The following is an 11,161-nucleotide window of genomic DNA, read 5'->3' as shown; positions in this document are numbered from 1 at the left end:
AATTGAGATCAAACATTATCTGAAATCTTACCTGGGAGGAGAAACGTTGGTGGTAGAAAAGATTCCACAGAACACACGGAAATTTCTGCAAGGAGTCAATTATTCCAAAGGGAGATAGTCTTACCATCCTGGGCAAAAAAACCCAGGGGTGCTCCAAAAGAAATGGTCCTGTGTGGAGGGAGGTAGTAATGGATGGAAAAGGGGGAAGAGAGAAGCCAACTATATAAACATGGTCTGGTGACATTTAAATGTGATAGGATGAGAAAGGTTAAAAAAAAAAAAAGGTTTAGCTGGCAAGCAAGGGCACCCAAGACAAATCACAAAAAAAGATGCAGTTAATTATGCTGAAATTTCCACAGTGCTGAGTGTGTCATTCAAAGTGGCCATGATACCAACATGAGATCATGACCTGCTTTCCCACGAGCCAAAGGTCAAAGCTGATGAGGAGTCTATCAAATAATTTAAATACAGGTAAGTTTTAAATGACCTCTAAATTCTTCCCAGCTATGCTAACATTTTCAAAATCATTAAACGAATATGTACAGAGAAATCACTGGAACAAACCCAGTGTCCACTGCTTGGGCATATTATTTAGTTTAAACCTTAAAATATGTAATGGTCTCTACTTTTAACACCGTTAACCCAGACTAACCCACAGCCTGTAATCAAAGAGTGTTAGCGGAGCAATTTGAAAATCCTCCTAAAATCTTGAAATCAAGATGTCCACAGACTTTTAGTTCAACTTACAATTGCAAGTGAAACATGAATATTAAGACTCTGCAATAATCCCCCCACATAGCATTCCTTGACGATGATACAGAACGTTACTTTGCTATCATGTGTCTGATCCGCCATGTTGTAAATATAATTTTGATGAGAAAGAACTGCTTTAATTTTTCTAGCAGGAAATTTTTACAAGACTAATTTCAAGTGTCTCTCAATTGTTATTTCTTTAGAAATTCAAGTGATTTTCTAACAGTTTGTCAAAAAGCCTGTCCCTTCTATAAGGAGTCTATAATATAAAACAGAGCATTTCCTCCTACCATCTGTCTTACAAATCGGGATTTTTGCCTAATGGGCTGTATCCAATTCGGACACTTATCAAATCTCTGAAAGCTTAGCTCTTACTTCAAAAATAAGTTTAAATTTGGGGAAAAACTGAATAAACACTAAATGAATACCATTAGTGTATTTTGATACCCCAAAGTGAGACCTCAAATTAAAAATTGGAGTTATAAAAAGGAATGTGTCCATTCTCAATACATGCTTTAAAATGAAAACTTTGCTTAAATGGTGTTAGTACAAAACACCATCTGAGGGTTTTGGAGGCGAGGGGGTAGGGGGATGGGTGATCCTGGTGGTGGGTATTATGGAGAGCACGTATTGCATGGAGCACTGGGTGTGGTGCATAAACAACGAATTTTGGAACACTGAAAAGAAATAAAATTTTTAAAAATTGAAAAAAAAAAACCCAAAAACCAAAACACCACCAACGTGAAACGGTCTCCATATTTCAAGTAAGTTTCATTCTAAAGTAACAAAACAACACTGAAGAGTAAGAAATTTGCCTCCAATGCCCGTTCTTGGCCAGAAGAAAAATTTAAAAATCATAGATGACATTTGTGAAGATTTTGAGAGGAGGTTCAGATGCCCTGAATAGCTTCCTCGATCCCACAAACATTCTCTTACTCACTGCGCAGAATCAAAGTGGGGCTCCCCAACCTGCTCTCCAAACACAGCACATAAAACCGAAAGGGAAAAGATACCACAGAGAACACATATATATACAGCAAAGTTAAGTTGAGATTGAATTAGTTAAGCTGGAAACTATGGCAGGATCAAAAGATAAAGAGAAAAGGAGAATCTGTACATTAGCCCAATCTCACCAAAGAATATCAGGAAATTCTGTACTCAACATTAAAACCTTGCATGGTCCATTTTGTCAAAAACAAAACAAAACAAAGCAGGCTTGTCTAATATAGGAGAGAGGTGATAGGAAAGAAGATCATATAGAGAATGCACGTTAGGCATGCCGTTTCGTTTCTGTCCTGCTTTTTTTCTGTCCTGTTTTTTTCCCTCATACAGCATGGAGGCAAAAGCCAGACTGTCAGGCTGGATAACTGTCAGGTTCACTTCCCAGCTTGGTCATTTGTTGGTATGGGACGTAAAGGATATTACCCATTTCTTTTGTTCCTCAGTTTCTTCATGTCTACAAAGGACTAATTATAGTACCTACTCCAAAAATTCTTTTTTTTAAGGTTTATTTATTTATTTATTTCGAGAGAGAGAGTGCCCCCATGGCAGAGTGAAGGGGCAGAGGGAGAGGGAGAGAGAATTTTAGGTAGACTCCATGCTGAGCACGGAGCCCAGTGCAGGGATGATCCCACGACCCTGAGATCACGAGCTGAGCAGAAACCAAGAGTTGGTCACCAACTGACTGTGCCACGCAGGTGCCCCAGTCCAGAAACTCCTAAGAGCATGGTCCAGGCATCCCTCTCCCCTTTTTAAAGCCATACACATAGTTCTAATAAAATGCTATGTTGAGAGCCACTGGATTACGTAAATATAAGATTTGTATAGCTTTATAATATGGTTTTATACTTCAAAATGCCATCAATTCAAACATATAGACAAAAGTTTCTCAGTAATAATTCATTCTAAGAATAGATACTTCTATTTTAAATAAAGGGATCTAAAGCTTCAGGGAAATTAAGTAACAGACCCAAATCAGTAGCAGCACTTGGAGGAAGGTTTTAAATCACCTGGAAACTTTCACAGTACACTATTTTATTTTTATGCTACACATACTGAATTTCACATACGTACAAAGTTTTTTGTGTCCTGTAACTCATTCTGTTACTTCTAGGCAAGAAAGTTCTCAGACTCACTATATAATAATATTCCAAAGAGGATATTTTCTCTCACTTATACATAAGGAAAATCCAATTGTTTTTTGTTTCTGCATCTATAAAATTAAGATATGACCATCTGTCTCATACACAGACACCTACAAGCATTGAGACTAATCTCTGTAAGGGTGGTAGGCAAAATGTTAAAAATCGAAATCAATATACACCTGAAACTAATTTGACATTGTATGTCTACTATATGTTGATTTTTTTAAAAAAATTATTTTTTTAAGTCAATAAAAGTTAGCTAAACCCGAGGCTTACAAGAATAATGTCTCTTTTCTTGCTGTCAGACCTTTGCTTCTTCTGTAGAAGCAAGAAAACTTCAGTGTATCACTCTCTGAAATTCTGTACTCCGAGGGAAACTTTGTGCTCACTTCAAAAAGAATTTGAATTTGCCCCCGGTGGAACTGTCATGGCTCTTGGGTGAGAGGTTCACCCTTCTAGTCTCTGGAGCAGTATTCATATACTTTACTGCATTTCATCTCTGTCCTTGACTTTTATGTATTTATTTTTTAAAAGATTTTATTTGTTTATTTGACAGAGATCACAAGTAGGCAGAGAGGCAGGCAGAGAGAATGGAGGAAGCAGACTCCCTGCTGAGCGGGGCTCAATCTCAGGACCTTGAGATCATAACCTGAGTGGAAGGCAGAGGCCCAACCTACTGAGCCACCTGGGTTGCCCCGTCCTTGACTTTTAAGTCAAAGTCAATAAATACAGTTGTTGAACTTGGACAGCCCTGCTGTGGTCTATCTAGTGACATTCTACTTACCTATTCCATGAATTTATTTATTTATTTATTATTTTAAATTTTTTTTTAAAAGATTTCATTTACTTATTTGACAAAGAGAGATCACAAGTAGGCAGAGAGGCAGACAGAGAGAGAGGGGGAAGCAGGCTCCCTGCTGAGCAGAGAGCCCGATGCCGGGCTCCATCTCAGGACCCTGGGACCATGACCTGAGCCGAAGGCAGAGGCTTTAACCCACTGAGTCACCCAGGCGCCCCATATTCCATGATTTTAGAGCCTAATAAGATTAGCTGACAATACAGGAAAGAATGGACACCTCTCAGACTTGGCAGAAAGAGTCAGGCTGGGATTACAGGCCGTGGCAGTTACAAAGTTCAGAGAGGAAAACACCCGGGTCCTACAGCACCCCACCTGGAACACCGAGGGGGATAACTGGCTAATTAGCAAAGAAGAGTCACTACCACGCAAAAGTTTCATTATGACCAATTTTATTTCATAACTGCATTGTTGGGCACTTTATGGTAGTATGGAGTTCATCCAAGATTTATGTTTGCATATTTTTCAAAAAATTCCTCAAACAATACTTCGATGCACAATGTCCTCCCAATAGTAGTCAGCTTTCGAGATGATTTATACTGTAGCCTCAAGGATGCGAGAACAGTGAAACAAATCTCAATGCTGGGTAGGTTTTTTAACAGGTATCTGTCACCATGTCTGGCAAAAAGCTCAAGACTTTCAGTCCTCTTAAACGGTTACTCATTTAAAGCAAAAGAAATAAGCTTTGGGAAAATTCTGTTTTAAACTCTCACGTACCTTTTTATATAAAAAAAGACTTAATGCACATTAAGTTGCAGATTTCATGCAGTTCATACTTGTTTGCTGTTCTAGGCATTGCTGTAAGCGCTACATCAGAACAGATTGAAGCAATCTTGTTTCTGGTATAGGATCACTGAACGGTTTTCAAAATGACCACACGGAAGTTGCACTGCCCAAGGGATGGTGACGGGATACTTGGGGTACATTTACTAACAGGCACGGAGTTCCAGTTCTGTCCTGTCCTAAACATCACAGAAGCAACCAGAGGGCGGATTCGTTAAGGTACCTCATTAAGGCTCTCATCTGGGAAGTGAAATAACACGGAGACGAAAAGATACCGAGAGGTTTCTCACATCAAAGAGGTAATCATTTGTGACTATGTGACCTTTTTTTAAGATAAAAGACTGTGTATTTTAAATTACTTAACTGAAGTACATTTTGAAGAAAACAGAGCTTTCTGGATATAAAGCTTCAGCAGACACTGCTGCTCAGTACCTTGTTTAATTTTTTGGTATGTTTGCATATCGCATCGAGAGCTACAGATTGTCCACAGTGCTTTTCTGCCTCATTCAAGTACAATAAAAGTAGAAATCTATAGAAGCTCTAAGGTTAAACAAACTGTACATTATAAAAAATTAACTTAATTTATAGACAGTCAAGAAGTATTGGCAATGCCCTTTATAAATCTTACCAAAGATTCATCACAAAGGATATTACAATCTATGTACGTGGTCATCACCATACAAACGCCATTTAGATTTATGTGGTACAGAACTGAATGTTTGTTAAATGTACACATGTAGAATCAGCATTTTGGACTATATACATTTCTTTTAAAGTAATAGTATTGTCAATACTAACCGAAGGTTCGGGATTTTCTTATTGCATATTTACTGTTGCTGAGGCAGTTAGTTATGATACAATAATGCAATATCCATAATTATTTTAAATAAACAAAAACATTTCTCCTGCCAACAATATAAAGAATTTTCCAAGATCACACAGAACGTTGCTACATACAGCTTTACACAAATACTGAAAAACATGACCTTAAGGCATCTGCTAGAAAAGCAGATGTGCATATTTATAGGAACTAAATTATGCAGGAAAAGTATTGCACAAAATCCTATTATTTTCAAAATTAAATAGGCTTCTTTCTAAATACACATGATTCGCTATATCTTGACCAAATAAAAATGTTAATAACCAGTTTGCTCAAAACAATTCTGCCTCTTAAGTAAGCTTTAAGAAACAGACACAGAGTATCAGGCTCGACACAGGGAAGATGGGAGTCCTCACCCAGAATCTGTGAAAGCTATTTCCTTAGATGAAGAAGCTTTGGGGAATTAGATTTGGGTATTCATTCCACTTTCTGAAATTTGTGTTCTGACTTACAAATATCTACCCAGAATCGGGGTCTTTTATGCTAAACAAAATGGTATTTGCACTAGAAAGTTTATTGAAGAAAATAATTTTTTCCTGAAAATCCAGATTTTCTAAATGAGAAGGAAGATCTACTGCTGATTATGAGAATATTCACAGTTTTCTCTTCTTGATCAGGACTCTTCACGTTATTTAAGAAACAACTAATTCATGAACATTCCTGAATCCTCTTATAAGGATATTAGTACAGAATCCAAACAACAGCACTGTTACAGACACTTTTAATTGAAGAGGTGGGGACGGGGGTGGGAGGGGTTGGGAGTTGGGGGGGGGGGGCTGTTTCTAGAGAATGCTATTACCAAGATAAAGACAGTAAAAACTAGTTTCCGTCAACATGCACCCACACCCTCAGTTAATCCTAAAGTAAGCGAAGTGGCCCAAGTATTGTGAAGGAGCGTCGTTCCATTCTGGAGCCCTGGGCTGCCTGGTCAAAAGATTGAGCAGAGTGGGGACAGAGAATCAAAGAAACAAGGACACTTAGTTTCTAAGAGCTTCAAAGTCTGTCCTTTAAAAGTAGGTATCTTCAATAGCAGCATTACTATACTTTCTTAAAATAATAAGGAAAGTTAATGAAATTAGAAGTGGTACCGTGGTTCTACACTTAGAGCATGTTTTAGATTCAGCAGCTTTAAAGGACTTTTTCTTATTTTGGTGTTAGAATCTTGGGCTAATAACTTCTAAGCAAAATATATTATTATTATTAACAGAGATTTGTCACTTCTTTTCCTTTTAATTGGTCCCTTCAGAGCAGGGACTAAGTTATTATTTTATTGCCTTATAGCCCCAGTTACTGTACCTTGCATATGACCAGTACAAAGAGTCGATAAATATTTCCCAAGTGTGATGAGTTATTAGTAGAAAAATCATCCTGCTATGTTTCGGTGCCTTCCTAAAATATGCTAAAGTAGGTAACCATCAAGATTTGCCATTTAAAAACACACTGACCTAACAAAACAATAGCTCCTAAATTCACACATGACTCTTCTATCCCTCCCCCCAGAATATCCCGGATGCAGTATTTAAGGACAAAAAGGGTAAAACCTAGACTGGGATTCAGGGAGAATCATTTAGAAGCCACATAAAAGACTATGCATGAAAGCCAAAGACTTATCCATTTATACAGCTCTGGAAGAACAGGTAAAGCTTCTTTGAAAAACAAATCCAGACAGCAGAGGGGTTTACAAATATTTCATTTCGTTATAATAGAATATACGAACATAGGAGAAAATAAAATAATACTTTGTTTCAGAATTCACCTTAATTTCACTTCATTCTCCCTATATCCACCATAATACTGGGAAGCCTAGCTTAAGAGCAGATTGAACACTCAAAATATTAATGATTTGAAATACTACTACTTTTGGAGTAGTAGTCTCTTGGATAGTAGCCTTCTGGGTTTTTTCCAAGAATAACATGTAGAGCTTTTGTTTTTCAACAGAATATAAAAGCTGATTTTGCATGGTAAAATAAGGCACAGATCCAGTTCAAAATACCTTGATGCAAATGCACTTGTGAGTGGCTAAATTTCCTCACAGTAACAGTCTTGTAGTCAAACATCTCATGAGGTGACCAGATGATAGAAGAACGTCCATTTCCGAGGCCAGGATGTTTATTAAGCCAATTTTACCTATGCTACACTCACAATTATCTCATTCTTCAGATTATGAATTCTGAAGGAAAACATGCTTCATTCCAATAGTCATATTAAAAGACTTCTTTTTTAAAAAAATTACGAAGAAATATTTGCCAAGCAGATTAACAACCAGGGTGACCTTTTTTCCTTCTCATTTAAAACAGCTCTTCTGATAAATCTACTTTTATTATATGCTTCGGCAAAGTGAAATGGAATTTTGTAATGAGTATATAAAGGCAAAGTTTGACAAGAACCATGAGTCTTACTTTTGTGTTAATAAAATAAGGATTAAACACTTTTTTCCTTAGTATATACTGACTCCTTCCTTATAAGGAAGTCCCTTTACAAACATGAATGAATAACTGTGCCCAATAAAACATATCTGTTTAGGTTTTGGAATGTAGCTTAGAAAAGAAAAAAACTTGGTCATTTTCTTTAAATTACTTAAAGACTGACCCGGATAAACACTTTTAAGCAATGTTTTTAACAAATCTCCTTCTGGGGTCTTTTAACTGAAAACTGAATTCTTCCAGTAAATATTTTAGGGTACGGTCCTGATGGGGTTCTCAAATGGTTTCTCAAACACCTTTTCTAAAATGACAACTAGGGATGTACAGAATATACAGTGAATATACAAATACCAAATGAACCATAACACCACTGTTTTTTCCTGACTGTTTCCCCATCAATCTATTCCTATCCTGAAGCAGTCAATGCATGATGCCTTCTGACATGAATTTCAATGTTCAGCAGTGAATCTTCTCCTATGCAGAAGAATTCCAAATAATTTATGTAGATACTCCACTCTAAGGGAATGGAAGCAAAAAGCCCTACTCCTTAGGTGTGGGCTATACACAGTGATCTCCTTCCAAAGACTACGGCACACAAAGGGAGGAAAAGAGTATAGTGGAAAAACCTGACAAATACCACCTCAGCTCGGTTATCAAAGTCAACATCAACACTCACATATCGTGCTGACATTATGTACCGTGGTTATGGTATAATGAAAATGACACTTTACTTCTATAATCTTCCTCCTACAAACCCACAATCACAGTATAATTGTGAGAAAAAGAGCAGACACATTCTAATAGAGGGACATTCTATAATATATTCGACCAGCAGATCAGTCCTCTTTAAACCTATCAAGGTCATCAGAAACAAGGAAAGTCTGAGAAAATATCACAGCCAAGAGGAATCGAAAGACACATGACAATCAGATGTAATGTGGTATCTTGAATTAGATTCTAGGATAGAAAAAAGACATCAGGGAAAAACTAAGGAAATCTGAATACAGCATGGACTATCAATACTGGTGCATGAATTGTGGCAAATGTACCATACCAATGCGAAATATTAATCACAGGGGAAATTGTATGAAGGACATAATGGGAACTCTCTGCACTGTCTTCCTAATGTTTCCATAGATCTAAAACTTTTAAGATATTAAGTTAATTATTTTAAAAAAGTAAATTTGAGATGATAAACATTTTGAATTACTACTTAAGAAAAAAAAAAAAAGACAGGAACATTTCTTTATCAGGACAGTTCGTGTTGCATTTGGCTTTCTGGGGCTGGGTTCCTAGACAGCAAAGGCATACAGAGAGACTGAAAAAATTTTAAAGTGTCTCATTTGTAAACAGAAGTCATTAATTTCACATTGTAATTCAGCACTTCATATATTTCACTGAGTGAAAGGTCAATATGTACCTTTATACATTTTGGAAAACATGGCTGCAGTGTCTATAAGAGAGCTTTTCAACTTTGAAAAATGAATTTTGTCCTTGATGCAACGAATAGAAAAAGGCATTATTGCTCTGCAGAACACTTATAACTTATCCTTCAAAATTTACAGGTAATTCCATAAATTATTAAAGTATGCTAAGTATAGGCTTAGGATTAAGGCAGTTAGTAGGTCAACAGTTTCAGCAGTTTCAGGCTAGTTTTGATAAGTTTTGATATCCTGATCAGTTCATGCTCGACCAGATTAGTAGAGTAGCTACTTGCTATGTGCAAGGGTTATATATCCATATTAGTTTAAATAAGATGAATGGCATTAAGCACCAAATACTGGGAAATCATATGTTTGACATATACTTCCATGATCCATACACACTAGTACCTGATTTAAGAGCACAGTAGGAGAATCAGCGTTACATTTAAAAATCAATCGATAATATATACTCACGAGATGAATGAGTGGGGAAAATGTATGCTCCAAATGAAAAATAATGTTCAGACAGTACTAAGAATTGTCATCCTGACAAATAATTGTTTACTACAGAGATTACAAGGAATCCTAAAACGTCTCCATAGAAGCATGGATGCAAGCGAGTGACTCCTAATCATGATTTAAGCTTGGTTTCCACTTGCGTTTTCTTCTGAAATGTTTAAGTCTTGCTGGAAGGCAGATGTCATGTGACATAAGGACACTACTTCATGAAGCAGTCCAGTATCTCCTGAAGTCTCTTTGGCTTCTTTCCCTTCTTTCTCCCAAGGAACAAAAGTAGATGAATGTCGCCCAAGGCTGGGTGTAAGCAGATCGTCTGAAATCTGGCTTAGTGTTTCTTTCTTTTCTGGTTTAGCTTTTTCGTTTTCAGAAACTTCAGGCGAAGCTATTTGGAGAGTCAATCCTGAAGTAGAAGCTGCCTTTTCCATGACCGCAGGCCCCCTCACATTGTCAGCACTGAGGTATTTTTCATTGTTTTCCTCTTTCAGGATAAACAGAGAATCTGTCAAGCCGCTAGAGGAAACCCGCTTCCGGGGAGAGGGAGGAAGGTGTTTGCCGTCGAGGGCGCTATCGTCTTGTCCGAGATGCCACTCGGTTTGATCACCAGAACCACTGCAAAGCAGGGCCAGGTTATTCTCACTAGGTGCATTGGATGTATTCTGAAAGGAGAAATAACACATTCAGAAACATTTTAATGAGATTATAATGTTACATTAGCATTTTTTTTCCATTTTGAAATAAAATATTAATATCTTCCAAGGCTGGCAACTTGGAAGTTCCCCGCAGAGGAAATACAGCATTGACAGTTAATTCTGAACACCTGCAAATGGCTCTATTAACAAGAAAATATATAAACATAGACATTTTTTTATTTGTCAATTATACTTCAACAAAGCTGAAAAAGCAAATGAAAAGAACTTGCCAACTGCCATCCCCCCAAAACCCCTAAATAGACCAACTACCTCAACGCCAGGTTCTGGAATTACTTACAGTCACCACAGGGTGGCCATTACTCATATTTTCATCTCTAGTGTTTTTAAAACATTCATATCAGTTTGTTTAAAATACTCTTCATTTTTGAAGCAATATAATGAAAAAGTACTTGAATTGAGACATCTCTTAAACATTTTTTGATGATCCAGGAAATACAGAAAAAAACTGGGAACACTTCACATTTAAATAATTCCCCAGAAAAGACAACTCTAAAACTAGACTGTAAGAGAATATTACGGCTTGAAAAAGTTATTTTCAATGAATGTCAATAGCCACCAGAATCGGATACATAAATGAGAAAATACTGGAATTCTGAAACTAAAAATACATCTTAATGATTAAAATTTCATATTTTTGAAGATCTGACTACTCACCTGTTCGTTAGAGGT

At 36.9% G+C, this 11,161-nt stretch overlaps 1 protein-coding gene across 2 annotated transcripts in view; it reads right to left on the bottom strand.

Annotated features, from left to right (window-relative positions):
• Window positions 1–4,147: 4,147 nt before the first annotated feature.
• Window positions 4,148–11,161, bottom strand: part of DENND1B (DENN domain containing 1B) — a 267,935-nt gene continuing 260,921 nt past the window's right edge. For both annotated transcript variants that reach the window (XM_045982799.1, XM_045982800.1), the window contains one exon: window positions 4,148–10,438. In XM_045982799.1, coding sequence (XP_045838755.1) covers window positions 9,902–10,438 — 537 coding nt within the window. In that variant the 3' untranslated portion in view covers window positions 4,148–9,901. The remainder of the gene's footprint in view (window positions 10,439–11,161) is intronic.

This window comes from Meles meles, chromosome 17 (genome assembly GCF_922984935.1).
Source record: "Meles meles chromosome 17, mMelMel3.1 paternal haplotype, whole genome shotgun sequence".
NCBI classification, from domain to species: Eukaryota; Metazoa; Chordata; class Mammalia; order Carnivora; family Mustelidae; genus Meles; species Meles meles.
The sequence above is the reverse complement of the archived record's forward strand: the minus strand, read 5'-3'. Positions and strand labels throughout refer to the sequence as shown.